This window comes from Lepidochelys olivacea (assembly GCF_965140295.1).
Source record: "Lepidochelys olivacea isolate rLepOli2 genome assembly, chromosome: 3".
Lineage (NCBI taxonomy): Eukaryota > Metazoa > Chordata > Testudines > Cheloniidae > Lepidochelys > Lepidochelys olivacea.
In genome coordinates, this window is record NC_140413.1 from 179,569,519 (window position 1) to 179,588,925 (window position 19,407).

The 19,407-nt window shown below is 43.0% G+C and overlaps 1 protein-coding gene and 1 long non-coding RNA gene across 3 annotated transcripts in view; one reads left to right on the forward strand and one right to left on the reverse strand.

The window, feature by feature from the left end:
- The window catches only part of SPTBN1 (spectrin beta, non-erythrocytic 1), a 214,181-nt gene that overhangs the window by 148,431 nt on the left and 46,343 nt on the right, over positions 1-19,407 (reverse strand). For both annotated transcript variants that reach the window (XM_084622256.1, XM_084622257.1), the window contains exon 2: positions 2,094-2,290. In XM_084622256.1, the coding sequence (XP_084478382.1) occupies positions 2,094-2,241 (148 nt within the window). In that variant the 5' untranslated portion in view covers positions 2,242-2,290. The remainder of the gene's footprint in view (positions 1-2,093; positions 2,291-19,407) is intronic.
- LOC311518595 overlaps positions 16,192-19,407 on the forward strand; it is a 34,346-nt gene continuing 31,130 nt past the window's right edge. Inside the window, exon 1 of the long non-coding RNA XR_014711042.1 lies at positions 16,192-16,495. This is a non-coding gene — a long non-coding RNA (uncharacterized lncRNA). The remainder of the gene's footprint in view (positions 16,496-19,407) is intronic.

The following is a 19,407-nucleotide window of genomic DNA, read 5'->3' on the forward strand; positions in this document are numbered from 1 at the left end:
TCTGGATGATGGGATGGATAATGGGACTCTCAGCAAGTTCGCAGATGACACTAAGCTGAAGGGAGAGGTAGATACACTAGAGGGTAGGGATAAAGGGCAATTTAGGCAAATTGGAGGATTGGCCAAAAGAAATCTGATGAGGCTCAACAAGAACAAGTGCAAGTCCTGCACTTAGGACCATAGGCACCGACTTCTAATGGTGTCAGTGGGTGACCCACCCCAACTCCACCCCCTCATTCTAACCCCTTCCCCAAAGTCCCCGCCCCAACTCCGCCCCCCCGCCCCATTTGACTCTTTCCCTAAATCCCCGCCCTGACCCCGCGTCCTCCCCTGAGCGTGCCACGTTCCCACTCTTCCCCCCTCCCTCCTGGAGCTTGCTACAGCTGTTTGGCAGTGGCAAGCGCTTGGAGGTAGGCGGAGGAGCTGGGATGCATCGTGCTCAAGGGAGGAGGTGGAGGCAGAGAAGGAAGTGAGGTGGGGCGGGGAGCATGGCTGCCGGTGGGTGCAGAGCACGCACTAATTTTTCCCCGTGGGCGCTCCAGCCCCAGAGCACCCACAGAGTCAGCACCTATGCTTAGGACAGAAGAATCCTATGCACTGCTACAGGCTGGGGACCGACTGGCTAAGCGGCAGTTCTGCAGAAAAGATCTTGGGATTACAGTGAACGAGAAACTGGATATGAGTAAACAGTGTGCCCTTGTTGCCAAGAAGGCTAACGACATATTGGGCTGCATTAGTAGGAGCATTGCCAGCAGATCGAGGGAAGTGATTATTCCCCTCTATTCGGCCACATGATGAGGTGGTGAGGCCACATCTGGAGTATTGTGTCCAGTTTTGGGCCCCCCACTACAGAAAGGATGTGGAAAAATTGGAGAGAGTCCAGCGGAGGGCAACAAAAATGATTAGGGGGCTGGGGCACATGATTTACGAGGTAAGGTTGAGGGAACTGGGCTTATTTAGCCTGCAGAAGAGAAGAATGAGGGGGAATTTGATAGCAGCCTTCAATTACCTGAAGGGGGGTTCCAAACAGGATGGAGCTAGGCTGTTCTCAATGGTGGCAGATGATAAAACAAGGAGCAATGGTCTCAAGTTGCAGTGTGGGAGGTCTAGGCTGGATATTAGGAATAACTATTTCACTAGGAGGGTGGTGAAGCACTGGAATGGGTTACCTAGGAAGGTGGTGGAATCTCCATCCTTAGAGGTTTTTAAGGCCCGGGGTGATAACGCCCTGGCTGGGATGATTTAGTTGAGGTTGGTCCTGCTTTGAGCAGGGGGTTGGACTAGATGACCTCCTGAGGTCTCTTCCAATCCTAATCTTCTATGATTCTATCATCTACCACTTTGAAGTCTAAGCTGGTAAATAAAGGGCCAAAACCTGTCTACAACTACTTCCATGCAACACCACTGAAATCAAGCAGCTTAAATGGGTGTAAAATGAGCAGAGAATTTGGCCCTCAGTATGTCAGTTATTCAGTCTGAATCTCAATCTCCTACTTCTCAGGCTAGCAGGAGGCTGGAGAGGGGTATTGCTTCCATGGCAACCTTTATGGGCTGATTTGGAGAGGAAACTGTTCTGAAATGGGCCTGGTCAGTGCTTAATTTGTCCCAGGGCTGAGCCCCAGCACCTCCAAGCTTGGCAGTTCATAGAACCGCCACATCCGGGTTTGCTGCATCAGTTATGAATGTAAAAAAATTGCTTGAGCCCCGGCACCTCTTTCATTACAAAATTAAGCACTGAACCTGGTTCATACATGGTAAGGAAGGACTGTAGTCCAAGTGGGAGCCACTGCTAAGGGCACGTCACAAAGGCCCTACACTGGTAGTAGTCTCCTCCCAAGACACTACATATGAAATAAATAAGGTCTTCTACTCAGTTATATTAGTGCTTTGAGTCTTGGGCACCGGTACTTTCAGGCAGACAATGTAATGTTTTTAACAGGGGCAAATACATGCAAAACTCAAGGAGGAATATTTTAAACACATTGGAGTGTCACATCAAGCAATAATTCACTTGTATCACATCAGATTTCTACTGAATGGAAATCTTTTTTTGTTACCTACTTGCACTGAGTTCTCATCACTTGAATGCTTACCAGCTAGAGCCTTAATACGGGATCGCTCAAACAGTCGTGCAGAACTATTTTCATTGTCCCAGTCATCAACATCCCAGCGGTTATTCACATCACTGTATTGCTGTTGGATTTCAATATTGTCATAGTCTGTCGCTACTGTTGTTGTCATCTTGAACCTTCTTAACCTATCCTTGGCATCAGCTTCTCCTTAAACAGCTCTGTAGAAAGGAAAAAATAATGTGATCGCTTAAAACTATACACATACATTAAAAAGTCGCAATAAGATTCAAACTCAGGACTTTCAGCTTCAAACTCTTTGGGTTCCACTTGGTAAACTGAAGAAACAGCTCCAATATAATTCAGAAGTCTTAACAGCCTACCATCCTTACTGAAATCCACTGAATAATATTTACTCCCAGTAAAAAATAAATAAGGTCATCATGACTCTCAACCAAGGGAATGGAACATGCTAAATGGCACAATAAGACATTTTCATAGTTTTTATTTTCAAAGGGAATTTGTTTGCATTTTACACCTGTGAAACATGACTGTAAAACATGAACTCCAGATGTGTTAGGTACAAAAAACCTAATGTGCAAAAAAAGACCTAGACACATTTCCAAAAAGGTGCAGACTACATGTCAAAAATTAAAAACCAAACTCATGTAAACTCATTAGATGAGTGTTTTGACAAGCAGGAACATTTAATATGAAGATGAAGAAACGTTTCTTTCTGCATATGTAAAGTCTGATCAAATAACTATCACAGAGAATTTACCTGGAATCTTGTCCAGTGACATACAATACTAACCACCATTTCCTTGTACTTATTTCAGCAACAAAATGGTAGCATACCAGCATTAGGTACTATAAATAATACAGTAGGCTGTTTTCCTGCAATCAGCAGGATGGTATCTAGCACATCTATGCTGTCTTCCATCCACGGATCTTAAAGCATTTTACAAGCACGACTAAGGATTGCAGTATACTTTTAACACAAAAGCTCACTGATGCCATCACAGGAACAGTGTAAGGAAGGAATCAGCCCTCCAGAGGCACAAGGGTGGGGGGATCCCCATTTTCTACTGGTCCTATACCAACAGCATATTTATTACCCACCTTTTGCCAGTGGCCAGAGTGTTGGGTGGATCGAGCCCAGGCTCTATTCGCTCCCCTGCCCACCTGCATGGGCTAGAGTCCTGAGCGTGCAAGAATGGTTTACCCCTGCACACCCAAACCTAAGGCCCAGGGAGACTCTGCAGGGATATAAACAGGTTCTTACTTCTCATTTATGCCCCTCTGTGGATGTGCTGCCTTGCACCTCCGCAGAGATGCGGGTGTAACATCTGCTTTTGATCAGAAAAGTACTGTACTTTGCTAGAGAAAAGTATATCAATTACAAACAAACTGTGCATATGTGGACTGAATATTTCTAAGGAACTGGGCCCAAAAAAATATTTGCTGTAAATCTTTAAATAACTATGTAAAAGATGAAAAGTAAATATAAAATCCAGTGCACCATTTCCTTTCATAAAGGAACGACACTGATAGAAATTATACTCCTAAAAATATGAAAAAGAGGGTCAGGGCATGGGGAAATCCAATATGTACTACACAGGAATAGAAAATGTCAACACATTTTTAAAAAATCAAATTTAATTGATATATATGATTCCCCTCCCCTCCACAAATTCTATAATACAAGACAGGTCATTACAACAATACAGAATTACATAGCAAACTGATTTTGGACTGAGGCCTGCAGTCCTTTCTCAGGCATTGCATATTAACTTCAGTAGGCTTTAGTAAGGACAGCAGGATCAGGCCCAATATTTTAACACCCAAGACCTGACTATGACATACAGTAGTTACATATCTTACATTTTTTAAAGCTTATCATGCCATAACAAAAGCAACATTAGGCATCTGGATGTTTATATGATGATTTAGCTCTACAGAGAAATATGACAAAGTAGAGTTTGACTGTCATTATTGCTAAATCATTATCACACAATAAAGGGTCCCAAACAGCATAGTGGTCATTAATGAAGTACTTAACACCTACAGCCAATGGCCAGTACAGCAAACAAAAACTCCTTGAGCAATCTAATAGGGAATCAGAAGCAACTCCAGACAGGGTCTCTGGATTTGGCCTAGCTATCTGGTGCCACCTACTGACAAATGAAAATGGAATACAATGGCACAGCAACCACAGCAAAGCACTCTTATTACCCTGCCTTGAGTTCATGTTACAAAACCTATTGCTATATATATTTTAAAGGATATATGAATGGTTTTACTGAGTCCAGGTTCATTCCATCAGCATTTTACACGTTGCAGCTGACAAAAAAAATCCATCTCATAGAAACACAAATTGAACTTTACTGTTCTCTGAATGAGATGTGCTTGCTTTCCAGCCAAATATCCTAGAATAAAAAGTGTGGTTAATTTCCCCACACCAACCCCTGGAGATTTCCACCAAAGGGGATTGCAACAATCCCCTTATTTTACACAGAGATAGCTAGTGGTTATATAAGATACCGTTACTGGAACTTTTGTGAGCTATGGGACCTTTACAAAAGGTGGGAAGGAATCAGTTCTGTTATTTTAAGATGCCAACAGATGAAAGAATATGAAACAAGCTGTTCTGGGAAGGCCTTTAAAAAAATTATGCTCCCTCATTTATGGCATTTTACCTTTTGCGGATGACAGTTTTCTAGTAGAAAACTCTGAAAATAGATCGTTTTCAGCCTGAGAAACTTAAAGCTGTTTCTGCCCACGTCAATAAACAGACGCAGAAAAAGAGTGAAAAAAGCCTGATTAGGCCTCACACTACATGGTAGGAACATTTCTGCAGTAGCATTAGGGGACGGATTCTGATCTCACTTAGGTAGGCTCTGGATCAGGCTTTAAGTTTACAGAAAGACTCCCACTGACTTCCACATGCTTTTGATCAGGCCTGTACACTGGCATAAATCAGGAATAACTCCACTGAAGTCAATGGAATTACACGTGTGTAAAACAAGCATAACTGTGACCAGAATCAGGCTCCATATCTTTTACACAGCATCAAATTAGACCAGTCTTAACTGCAAAATCACAGATGTCTGATATGAAATGTGTAGGGCAACTTACAGCATTCCATCTGATCCACTAAAATGACTCTTTCCACAAGTACTCCTTTTCTTTCCCCTGAAGTTTCAAATGTACTTTTTGAAAGGAAGCAATTCAGAATGGAAAAATAAAATTAGTGAACCTTAAGGACAAAACCCGGTTACGGAATAATTTCCCATAGGTTCCATAGGCCACTGAATTCATCTATTTCTATATCATCTATATCTACAGATGTGTTTTCCAAACAGCTGTGACTCTCCTATTCCCTTATTCTCCTTTCTAATTCTGTGGGCACAATCCATCCCTGGTAAAGATGCACTTGGTCCATTAGTTCAAACCTGATTAACTGGACAATCTGCATTTTCCTGCTGCTCCAAGAAGATTGTTATAGAAAATAGGCATTTCTAAAAGAAGTGCTTATGTCTGGAATGTAGACTGAGTACCTGCTTGAATACCTAGGAAAGGCAGACCAGCTGGTAGAGGAGAGAGACTGCAGAGAAAAGAAGAACTGCTTGCAGGAGAGCACTCTGGTACTATGGTGAAGACAATTTTAAAGGAAAATTTCAGTGCAATATGAAATCATTTCCCTCATTTGCTCTGACATAAGCCATGAATAAATTGTAATTATTTCTTTTAAATGCCTTGCACTGAAGTTTTAAAATATGAAATAATGAAGCAGAAGGCGGCCATATTGTCAGCCTAATCATATGTATCAAGACAGGAAGGTCAGAGGTGCAGCCAGACACCCAGGGAAACAGACATTGTAGAGATCAAAGCCGCAGCTAGAAGTGTCCACAGTTCTTTCTGGAGAATTTCTGTATATTTTTCAGGATATCCACTCTAAACAAATCCACAAAAATCCTTCAGAAAAAAATACAGAACCTACCTAAACAGTATTGCCAACTTCAAGAGATCAAAAATTATGAGTCAGACTCCAAAAAATCATGAAATTGGCCCCAAAATGATGACCTTTTTTAAAAAAAGAGTACATTATGTTTTTTTGATCAGTTTCTTGATTTTTTAACTCCCCCGTCCATCCCCAGGGTGTGTGCATGAGACAATTAGTATTGCCCACTCTCACACAACTACTGGATATAGATTTGCCAACTTTCTGATTGCCAAAAACCAAACACCCTTGCCTTGCCCCTTCCCCAAGGCCCACCCTACCCCGCCCCTTCTTTGAGGCCCCGCCACCACTCATTCCATCGCCCTCCTTTCATCGCTCACTCACTCGCTCATTTTCATCAGGCTGGGGCAGGAGGTTGGGGTGCGGGAGAGGTGAGGGCTCTGGCTGGGGGTGCGGGCTCTGGGGTGGGGCCAGGGATGAGGAGTTTGGGATGTGGGGGGGCTCCGAGCTGGGGCAGGGGGTTGGAGTGGAGGGGGGTGAGGGCTGCAGCTGGGGGTGCAGGCTCCAGGGTGGGGCCAGAAATGAGGAGTTCAGGGTTCGGGAGGGGGCTCCAGGCTGGGCCAGGGTGTTGGGATGCGCGGGGTGTGAGGGCTCTGGCTCGGGGCAAGGGCTCTGAGTGGGGCCGGGGATGAGGGTTTGGGGTGAAAGAGGTTGCTCAGGGTGCTCAGGGTTCGGGCAGGGGGTTGGAGTGCGGGATGGGGCAAGGGGTGCAGGCTCCAGGCAGTGCTTACCTCAGGTGGCTCCCAGCATAGGCACCGACTCTGTGGGTGCTCCGGGGCTGAGGCCCCTAGGAGCAGGGGCAGCCAGGCGGCTCCACGCGACACTCCCACCCATAGGTGCTGCCCCTGCAGCTCCCACTGGCAGCATTCCTGGCCAATGGGAGCTGCGGAAGCGGAGCCCGTGGGTGGGGGCAGCACGCGGAGCCACCTGGCCACCCTTGTGCCTAGGGGCCTCAGGGACATGCCGGCCGCTTCCGGGAGCCATAGGCGCCGACTTCCCCTTTTTCCCGTGGGTGCTCGACCCCCCTCTGACCCCAGGCCCACTCCCACTCCACTCCTTCCATGAGGCCCCACCCCCTGCCGCACCTCTTTCCACCCCTTCCCCACCCCCATTCCCATTCCAACCCCTTCCGCAAAGTCCCCACCCCAACTCTGTCCCCTCCCTGCCAATATTCCAACTCCTTCCCCGGGTCCCTTTTCAAGTGGGCATTCTGGTCGAAAACCAAACACCTGGCAACCTAACTGGATAAGGTGATTTTGGCCCCTGCTGTAGGAGCTCTCACCCCCTCCTGTGCCCATTTCTGGCCCAGCAATTAATCCTGTCTCCCAGTCCCCTGCATCAGTTCTGTCCCCACCCAACCCCCCCTTAGTTCAGTCCCCATCATCACCACCCCATCAGTTCAGCCCCCCTACCCCATCAACCCCCACTGTCATCAGTTGACCCTCCCAGCACTCACCCCGTTTGCTCAGAACCCACCATCAATACAGCCCCGCCCCCCACCAGGTCTCATCCTTCTCACTTCTGCCTCCCTGCAGCCCCCAGCCTCACCTCTGCTCCTAAGGATTCTTCAGCCCCCCCAGGACTGGTGGGGGTGCTCCTAAATCCCAGGCTGGCAGGGGAGTCGCCGCCTGGAGCTGAGAGTTGGAGCCTCGGCCACAACCGGGGTGGTTGACAGGATTTCTTAGTAAAATTAAGCCTCACTTTTAGAACTCTCATATTTTTTTCCCAGTTGATTCAATTGCTTATTTGAGATTTGGCCCTTCCCTAGAGCCAAGAAAATCCGTGGCTATCTGCAGACCATTCTTGCGGATAGCAGATTGGCTGCAGATACAACCGCGCAAGGCTCTACTGACCAGCGGTGCCTGCCCCACGGCATCCAGCTCAGGTATCTCTCTCTACGCGACTCTCGCCTGAGGCACTGCCCCCCCCCGCAGTTCCCATTGGAGCCAGTGCTCGGGGCAGCGCGCGGAGCCACGTGGCCCCCCTGCCTAGAAGCTAGACCCACTGCTGGCCACTTCCAGGGCACAGCGCGGTTTCCGAACAGGTAGGCACTAGCCTACCTTAGCTGGGCAGCACCACTGAGAGGACTTTTAACGTCCCAGTCGGCAGTGCTGACCAGAGCAAGGCGACCCAGTGCCTTACAAGCCGTGACCCAGTAGTGGGTCGTGACCCACAGTTTGAAAAACACTGCACTAGGGGCTTTGGGGGAGCAAAAGGAAGGTCAATATGAGAGTCAGGTGAAGTTTTCAGGTTTCCTATTCTAGAAAAGGAATCCCTGTAGCTCTCCTGAGCTAAAATCTTAAGTCGTGTTCCTAAATTATGCGTGTCCCTATTCAAAAACTGGACACAAAGTATCTGTAAGCCAAATAAATATAACATGGGGAAAAAAAGTTTGATAATACTTTTACAGTTGCAAAAGTATCTGTTATGGATCAGAGGGGTAACCATGTTAGCTGTATCCACAAAAACAACGAGAAGTCTGGTGGCACCTTAAAGACTAACAGATTTATTGGGCATAAGCTTTCGTGGGTAAAAAACCCACTTCTTCAGATGCACGGAGAAGTGCTTTTTTTTTTACCCACGAAAGCTTATACCCAAATAAAAGTATCTGTGATCACCATTAATTACTTAAAGCATGATCTATTGTCAATAATATTCTCCAAACACATCACAGATGCATGTTGAAAAGACTTAAATATGTCTTTCAGTGACAGCATGTTACTTTCACTGAAGTTCTGCTCAATAATTGTATTTGCTCAGTTATCCGCTGCTTGATGATTTCAGCAAGATCTTTGTGAGTGCAGAGTTGCTCTACTGAACTATATAGTCAGCACAAAGCAGGAGACACTCGTTTTGTTTATCATTAGCTTACTGTTGCATTTTCCAGTCATGTGTAAAGTGCCTGGTAAAACACTTGCAAGAAATACACTATATAATATATGGCACATACTAAAAAGTATTTTTGACAGAGGGAAGATTTAGCTCAAAAATGCAACTTACTTGACTTAAAATATCCTGTCTTTAAGCTGAAATACCAATTTAACAATGCAACAGACTTTATGTATTGAATAGAAAATCAAGTTTAGCTGTCATACACTGTGAGTAGCCAAATACACAGAATTCTAAGGTATAGTGCTTCCACACTAACAAAACATGATAGAAGTACGTACTTTGAAAACAAGACTTAAAGATCCTAGATCTATGTTTCTTTGCTATGGAATTTCAGAATTTCTTTTCACACTTATGCTATTTGCCGTGTGTACATTGGAAAGTAAATAACTTAGAGGCAGACTGTACCTGGCCCACACAAAGGTTTAGGAAATGGAAGGCTTTTTTACCCCTCCTTGTGCGTTCCATATTCCCATGTCGAGGCCTTGCACACAAAAGCTTTAGAGACAAAGTAGGAGAACCAAGGATGAAATCCTAGCCCCACTAAAACCAGTGGAGTACAGTAACTCCCCACTTACCGTCCTCTCGCTTAACGTTGTTTCGATGTTACGTCCCCGCTCCATTACAGAACATGCTCGTTTAAAGCTGTGCAATGCCCTGCTATAATGCCATTTGGCAGCCTGCTTTGTCCATGGCTGGCATCCCCCCTACGCGCCCCCCACCAGTGCCTCCTACTCGCTGGCATACCCTGCGGATCAGCGCCTTCCCCCTGCTCCCCCCCACCTCCTTTCCACGCAATCAGCAGTCTTGTGGTGGTCAGGAGGCAGGGGAGGGAGTAGGGAGACTGCGCGCCACATCCTTGCTCCTCCCCCCAGCCGCCTGAATGCTGCAAACCAGCTGATTGCTGCAGGCAATTTCCCTGGAACCTAATCCCCCCACCCCCATTTACATTAATTCTTATGGGGAAATTGGATTCACTTCACATCGTTTCGCTTAAAGTCGTGTTTTTCAGGAACATCACTACAACGTTAAGTGAGGAGTTACTGTATTGTCATTTCCTTCAGTGGGGTAAGGATTTCACCGCAAGTATTCAATCTCATGCCTTTTAGCTGTTACCATTAGCAACTTATTGATCCACAATGGCCAAACTGGAATCGTAACTGTATGTGCAGTATACATAAAGGATTTTCAGTTCAGCCTTCTGCAGGAATTTTGGGGACACGTTTTAAACGAGAAGTCCTTCCCAGTCTTCAGTAATGAAAACTAATGGTGCATGTATTCGCTAGTATCTTAGCTGATGATGAAATGTATCAATTAAGAAGAATTAACAAAACCAGACATTTTCATTTGCCCCATATTAAAATTACAAGAAAAAACATTTACACATGAGAGTTGGAGAATGAAATCAAGTTTTATTTAAATTATAAACTAATTTCATTTATAAAATGTATATTCTACTGTGCATTTAAACATTCACACACATGTATACTGTATTTCTTACACCAAAGCAAGACCCGACTGCACCACAGATACAAAGGAAAATGGTGTCTCTACAAATGTCTGACTCCATAACTAAAATCAACATGATGGTTAATAAGTAAATGTCACAGACCTGGTAACAGTACCCAGAATACACAGTGGAGGCCTTAAATATGGAGTCCTGCTCGTGATTTGCAACCAATAGTTTTGTATATTCATCAGCTAAAGCCTTAGTTGATGATCCAATGTAACGCTGTGGTGTCTAGTCCAGCATTCACATAATTACCAGATTAAGCCCTTTAATTTCAAAGCATTCTTTAAAAGACGTTGTATAAAAAGAGTTTGTCTTTTCTTGACATTATCTGCAAAAAGATTAAGTGGTTTATAAAAGAGAATCAACTACCAGACAGCATTTCTCTCACACAGCTTTCAAAGGCAAATTGCAAGGGGCAGAACCTTTGTATTTACTCCCATAAATATACTGGATTCTGATGCATTTATTTATCAGATAACAAAAAATAAACAATTTTATTCAGATCATTTGAAGAAAGAATTAATTTTAAAAGAAACTCATTGATTACTCACTGTGAATTACACTATTGTGTTTAATAGGATAAGATTACAGTTATAATAATTCTGTCATAACCACATCCGGATTTACTTCCTAATACTTGAATTTATTATGACTAAATAAATTTTACTTTATTTTAACTTTACTTTGAAGAGTTATTATTCCTATGTAAAATGTCATAAACTATATAGTCAGTTTCAACTTACTCTTATTCCCCAAGGATTATCAATAGATTTGGATTTAACTAGTTATCTTTTGAAGAACCATCTCAAATGATTTCATTACTTATGTAAATTATCTATTCTCTGATTAACACACTGCTCACCCTATTTTATTTGCCTGACATTCTTACACTAAACTATGTAGGATTGGATGGCTCAGAGGGCTGGAAATGAGATACAAAAACTTCCACCTCTAGGTTACTAGAATAAATCTGGCCAAAGTTGACCGTGACCAAAAATTTATCATACATCTGGTGGTCTCCATCCATTTCCTAAATGTCAGATGTATATGTCACAGCAACCAATATCACAAATGGTATTCTTACTGGCAGCCTCCCCAGACAGGCCAAGGCTGAATATGCGTAGAGACTGAACTATCCTCTCATCCTTATGGGATGTCCATCTAGGATGGCAGGAAGAAGCTTGCACTTATCTTGCCCATGCTGTTCCTCTTGTGTTGATAAACACAGGAAGTCAGCCTCGGTGATTGTCAGTCTGGTTCTTAACAATAAATTCACTTTACCATTTTTAATTTTTTTTAAAGAATAGCTGAATAGCAATTAGACTTTATATTTATACTGAGTAATATTCAGCTCCCTTCATCCAAGAACAACAAAACATATGTTGGATTTGTTTCTACAACTTGGCACTCTCACAGACTGGCTTCTACTTCTGCAAGATACATATAAGCTGACTGATCCCAAATGATTTAGAAACACCTTAGGAGAAAGTTGAGGCTGTAAAAGATCTACATTAATTTTAAAAAATTATTATTAAAATTGCTACAGTTAATTTAAAAAAAATGAACATGTAGGGCCACAACCTGGCAGTAAGATAACTACACGCTAACATATGCGCCTGAAAAACTGGAGACCTTAAAAACCAAGCCTAAAAAATCTGAAAAGATTCAGTTACATTTCCAACATCATCTTTAACTTGATTTCCTTACTCTGACAAATGCAACATTTAATTTTGAACGGACCAGTAACAGTCCTGTCCACTTATCCCGTCCAGAAAAAAAATTAATAGTGACCTGTAAACTGTGAATGCATTCTTAACTGGAGATAAGAATCCTTACTGCCCGATGGTGCAGTCTGGATACCACCACATCTCAAATACCTACCTCCACTTATGGTCCACATTATATCCTTCATATACAAGACCCCGTCTTTATTCACTACCCTCCATGAGATGGATACTCCACTCTACTCCATTTACCTTTCTAGCATTATCAGAAACCACATGATTTAGGTACAGACCAGATATCAAACTATGCACCACAAACACTTAACTAATGTACACGTTTGCAAAATAGGACTGAAATCCCTTTCTTCCCGTTACATGCAGGAAGGGTGTGTATGGGCCATAAAATTACAAACATATGTTCCCATATAAGTAATCTGCATTCCAGGGCTCAAAACACAAACATCTGAAAGCCAGGTAATTCGAGTCACGGCTCATCAGAAAATCTTCACTTTGTTCTGTATCCGCAGGAAATGATCATAGTACATTAGGTACTTTAGCCCATCAGTTTCAGGTTTTTTTAGCACTGAGACATCTATAGTCAATTTGTGCTGCGCATGAGGCAAAGGTTCCAAGTTTCATAGCAAATACTTAAAACTAATCATACAACCTTCCAAACTTAGAGCACAGAGGCTCTAGTCGTCATTGAGGACAACGTCATAAAACAAATCTGGAGACTACTCAGTTTTTCACAGATTCATGGATTTTAAGGCCAGAAGGGACCATTAGATCATCTAGTTTGACCTCCTGTATAACACAGGCTGTAGAATTTCACCCAGTTGTCCCTGGGTTAGTCATCCATCACTCAGCCAAAAGTCCTACTGACTTCAGTGAGCTGCATGTAACTGGAAGAAGTTGAGTAACAACTTCAGGATTTTGTCCTGGAGGTTCTAGAACAAGCCATTTGAGATATGGAGCCACATTCTCAAGTGGTGTGAATTGGCATAGCTCCACTGAGATGAGTAGCTGGCCAATTATATTCTAAAGAATGCATGAAGATTTTTCCAACAACAGAAGCTTATCAGTTTTTAAACTCTCATATCTACAAGACAACTTCTCCAAGTAACTTCACCTTTTAAGAAATCCTCTCAAGCTAGGAAAACCAGTAGGGAGAAATTTTAGGTGAAAAGTAGCCTTTTTTTTTGGGGGGGGGGGGAGTGGGAGGGAAGGAGAGAGGAAGTTAATCAGGGTTGAGGACAAAATCAGGCTCAGAACCTAAGCATGGTTCTACACAGCCCCAAAACATTAACCACATTTTTAAAAAATAAAGTAAAATAATTTAAAAGTAAAATACTGTTTGCCTAACTGCTCGCTGCAGCAAGATACAGAAAGCTGTGGAAGTCAGCCATTTAATGCATTTCTAGTGAGCCATGTTCCTCCATCTCTGCACAGAAAATGAACATCTACAGGGATCACAGCAAAGGCTTCATTTCTCAGCTGTACAGTTTGCACCAAATGCTGACATATGCATGAATGCACATAGACTGCACAAGAAATATGTAATTAAGGCCATTTCATAATGCTCTCACTTGAGTAGGGCTGGAACAATATTAAGTCCTTATTATGGTTTTTAAGCAAAATTCAGAATATGCAACATCTTTTCCAACATTTATCTGTTATGGTTTTTTTAAATAGTCACTGTCAGTGTGGGGGCATCCAAAGCTACCAAGCCCAACCACCAAATGTAGGATGGGGGGGCATCCACATGTGGACAGCCCCAAATAATCAATATGGAGCCACAGACCTAAGGTTGTATATGGGGCTGTTAACCTCATTGTCACGTTCTGGGGTGCAATCCAGACTGGTGAGGGGTTGTGTCACTGCCTGTCTTGTAATCCTGAGTGCCTCAAAATGCTCTGTTGCTGTGGTTTTCTTGTCTGGATGCTGGAAGGTGAAAACTGGAAAGGCACAATATATGGCTGTCAAGGTCCCCAAAGCAACCATCAGAGTAGATGGAGAAACACTAGAAGTAAATCATTTTACCTAGCTATGGAATGAGATAAGCAATAATGGTGATAACATGCTTGATGTCACACAATGAATATCAAAATCAGCAAACAACTTTCCAAATCTTTTCAAGTTTATGAAAAGTGGCATGATTGGCACTAACACAAAAATATGAATTTTTACCACCAGCATAATGTCTGTCCTCCTTTATGGAGCAACTGTGGATATCTACAACAGAAACTGATAAGATGATCAGCTCATTCCAAAGTAAATGCCTGCAAATCTTCGGAATTCACTGGAAAGAGTTTCTTGCAAAAACAGAAATTCTAAGTAGACCAAATCACCTGAAGCACCAAACATGGTAAGATGATGATGATGATGGGCATACTTAGGACATGCTTTAAGGATGCTACCAACAGAAATCTCACAGCAAGTGATAATATGAACACCACCTGGAAAGAAAAGAAGAGGGTGATCTAGAGCAGTGGTTCTCAATCAGGGGGCTGGGGTCCACTGTGGGGCCCCAAGCAAGTTTCAGGGGGTCCGCCAAGCACGGCCAGCATTAGACTTGCTGTGGCCCAGGGCAGAAAGCCAAAGCTCCACTGCATGGAGCTGAAGCCTGGGTTTCCAAGCCTCACCACCCAGGGCTGAAGCCGAAGCCTGAGCAACTTAGCTTCACAGGGCCCTCTGTAGCGCGGGGCCCCGGGCAATTGCCCAAAGGTGGTCCTGCCTTTTATATGCAAAAAAACAGTTGTTGTGGGGCACAGCTAGGTCATGGAAATTTTAGAGCATGTGGGGGAGGGAGGGGACAAGAAAGAAAAAGGTTGAGAATCCCTGATCTAGAGAAACATTGCACAGATTAGAGAAAGAAGCGTCATCTTTCCGCACCCTCAGGTGTACACGGCATCCACCAGTTTCCACCATTTATTTCTGAACAGACCAGCACAAGACAGAAAAAAATGGTGGATACTGTGTATACCTGAGGGTATGGGGGCGGGGGGTTGGGGAGGGAGGAGAGGAAGAGAGCGAGAGAAAGAAAGAAGTCCATTTCAAAGAGTTTATACCTCCTTACCAAGGGCTCAATACAAGTCAATGGAAGGGGACTGGGTCCTAATAGGGTAGCAGCACAAACTATTCCATGAGCGCAGAAGTAGGGTCTATGGCCAAATTTGCTGTGAAAATTCAGGACACATTCACAGCATGGATAAAGAACTCCTATATTAATGAGTTATTGGCACACATTCACACAGTTCTATCAGGATAGTCTGAACCCCTGTAGGACAGCCTGAATCTCTAAACCTAGATCTTTCTACCCTGAACATGAATGCTCAAAAACAATGAGGAGTCCGGTGGCACCTTAAAGACTTACAGATTTATTTGGGCATAAGCTTTCGTGGGTAAGAAACCCACTTCTTCAGATACATGAGTGAAAATTACAGATACAGGCATAAACATATATTGGCACACGAAGAGAAGGGAGTTACCTTACAAGTGGAGAACCAATGAAGTACATTGTAAAATGGTAAACTAGCTGCTTATGATGAAAACTGATGAGGGAAAAGGTTGAGAAACCTGATATCTGCTCCTCAGTGCTCTAAATGCCAACATTTAATCCTTCATTGTTTTAGGAGCCAGTCCCTCAGCTAGGCTTTTCCAAAAGAAGTTCAGAATATGGGGCAATATTTCACAGTAGTACAAACCTTTATCCTTCAGTATAATTAAAAACCCTTTCAATATACTACATTAGCTCATGGATCTTCTGGGTTTCAATAAAATACAGTTGACCTTGGAAGAGAGATCCATTTTTCTGACTACTATTCTGTTATAGCCCAGCTTATGAATAAGAGAACATCTAACTTGCTTTTTTGAAAACTGGCCTTGAGTTGCTACAGGACTGACCATGATTGGGGCTGAACATTTGCACTCCCACTGACTTCAGTAACAGCTGCCAGTATTTTCGCTCTTCTATGGGTAAAGGCATAAATCTGTGAGTAGATGGAGAAGAATGGAAGAGCCAGAAAATCTTGATCAGATTTGTGAACTTTTCTCAGCAGCAGTCCATGGAGGGCATCAACAGTCTCACTAAGGACCATGTTTCTACCCAACAGTTAGACTGCAATGCAGATTACAGTGTCAGGCACAAAACCTAAGAAGAGTCATTCCTTAGAAGAAATGAAAGACAAAGAGCTTCGCTCCAATGACAAAATATTCCAGCCATTCAATAGTGTGACCACTGTCATGGTATTAATGAAAATACTCCTATGATTAGCAGGTATGTGTTTAAACCACTATTTTATTCTCTTGTTAAAGAAAAATCACTGAGGGGAGAAGGAAAACTGGGGGAGGAGGGGAGAATGGAGAGGAGGTTGAAGTATGCTTCATGAAATGAAATGCAGGCATGAGAGCGTTCCTGAGAGATCTTTGTCCCATCTCTGTAGCTAACAAGAAAATCTAGCAAAGTGGGAGAGCTGTTCTGCGGCAGTGTCTATTATAACTTTTGCCAAAGGAGGAGGATAAACAGACCTGCCTTTCCAGTGAGCTCTGGTAGAAGCCTAATGAAAAACTGGCTCTGGTAAGAGGGAGTTTTAAACATGGGATCATCTGAATTAAAGCTAGAGAGTGTAATTCCCTGTAGTCTGGTCATATTCCTTGGAATCTGAAATCTGATAACTCTTACCTCCTTGCAATATGAACACTGCCAAATAAACAAGCCTGAGGATTCTGCTAGCTCAGGAATTGCTGTAGTTTTAGCATTTATACTCCCACTCTTGAATTCTCACCCTTCCCCAACCTAATTGTGTTACAAGTTTTTCTTCCAACTTTCTTTGATTATTAAGAAAATGGATAACCTGCTGTGTGACTGAGTGAGCTAAGGACAATGCCATGGACTGATTAATGGACCATTAGGCAGATAATCTTCAGAGTGCAGAATCTGGGATATAAAAGAATAATTTTTGTAAAGAATTAGTATTTGACTCATATAATCAGAAGTTTTAATTTCAGTTTTAAACACAGACACATTTTTGATAAACAGCCCCAATTCTTCAGAATTGAAGGCAAAAGCCCAGCCTAATAGCAGTTATACTAATGCCCCCTTGATTCCCTGCCTGAGTCTGCCTGTGTCCCACTTCCAGACTGAAAAGGGGATTGCAGCACTGTGGATGGCTCTTTTACTGAAGGACATAACTCACTTTCAATTGTTACTTAAAAAAAAACAACCTAAACTTTCCCATCCATCCAGGCCACAATCCTACAAATTGCCACCACCCCACCACACATTGCGAGCGTCAACTCCATCTGTTTCTCCTGACACTAGGTCTGCTGTAGTGTTACAGTCAGCCATCAAATGGATTTCTGCCATGTTTAGGAGACAGGCCTAGTCTGATAGGTATGTAGAATTGATCATTAATTGTCTGTTCCTGGTGCCCTCTTGGTCTGTGACATTCTGTTATCGTTGTGAAAAAGAGGACTATAAGAGTATACTGGCCAGAAAGAGAAGTCTTGGGAGCCAGGCTTCCCTGTTCCAGGAGTTCTGGGGCAGAGACCCAGAGGATGATGGGTACAGACACTCGGAGAAAGGAAGTGGGCCCAGGATAACATTTGATGTCAGGAAAAACCCAGCCTGTTTATTTAAGAACCCAGAAGCTTTATAGTGTAGGGCAGGACAGGGCAGGGCTCCCCTCTCTCGCAGCCAATACGAACAAGTAGTGAAAAGGAGGGTAGCATAAAATCTGCCTCTTTCCTCATAAGAGAGGAACTGCCTGCTAACATCTCCCAGGCCAGGGAGAATGAACCTGAACTGTTTTGATTCTGCCTTCAAATTGTGGGGGGAGCAGTGGGAAATCCCACCCAGCAGAGGCATGTGGGGAGAAAAGGATAATTTGTGAAGGTTTTTGTTTCAAGTTTGGTGTATTTGAGAGACTTTGCAACCACTCTAGGCAGAGCTGGTGGAAGTAATTTAAAAGGGCCAGTTGAGAGATGTCAGCTCAGGGTCGCAACCAGTTATATCCATAGTTGGCAAGATTTTGGTTGGCGAACTCCCTTTTAAAAAAGGGTAAATGGAGGAGATACTAAAATATCTAAGTGCAGCATAGGGTTCCCAACCCTCCAGGATTGGCCTGGAGTCTCCAGGAATTAAAGATTAATCGTTAATTAAAGATTATGTCATGTGATGAAACCTCCAGGAATCCATCCCACCAAAATTGGCAACCCTAGTGCAGCAACAACCATAGGCAGCTGAGCAGCAGCAGGCCCAGGCTGCAGCCCAAGAGGTCCAACAGCAATTTATGAAGGAGTAACTACAGGCCCGGTAGCAGTTTCAAGAGCACCTCTTCAAGCATCTGACTAGATATGTCCCTACTGTTGAGCTGAGTGCACCTGATGCCCCTACTGCAAGCCCCAGTCCTGAGCTCGTTAGACTTGAAGGTCATTTTCAGGTCCTAACTTATCTGGTCTCATATGAACAACTGCCCAAGGTATGACCTAGTAAAGAAAGCTGTCCTGGACAGAACTCAGAGAAGGCTCACCAGAGACAGTTCCAGATTTAAAATTTCCCTCTAGGTGTTTGACCCCAAGTGGTAGCCCCAAAACAGAGGAGCCTCACTGCCCATTGGCTGAAACTGGCTCAGGGTCACAGCCTGCTTCAAGGACTGTACAATTTTTAGTTACTAACTTATCAAAGAAATAGAGTTACTGACAGACGTATAATTTTTGACTCATCAAGTTTACTTCAAAAAGGCTGATTAGACAATTATTTTCTAGAAAACACCAATGGGAAGTATAGTTTCTCTCTATATTCAAGCACTTTGCAAAGTAAGATGAAGAAAAGGACCAGACAGTCTAATTAAAAATGGTTCCTTTGCACAGATACATGTTAAAAAAAAACTATTCTTATAATTTCTGCATTTATCAGAAAATCTTAATTTTCATGTTATTATTAAGGCTGTAGATTAATCACAGTTAACGCATGCAATTAACTCAAAAAAATTAATCACAATTTAAAAAATTAATTGCAATTAATTACGGTTTTAATCACATTGTTAAACAATAGAATACCAATCAAAATGTATTAATTATTTTGGGATGTTTTTCTACATTTTCAAATATATTGATTTCAATTACAACGCAGAATACAAAGTGTACACTGCTCACTTTAGATAATTTTTATTACAAATATTTGCACTG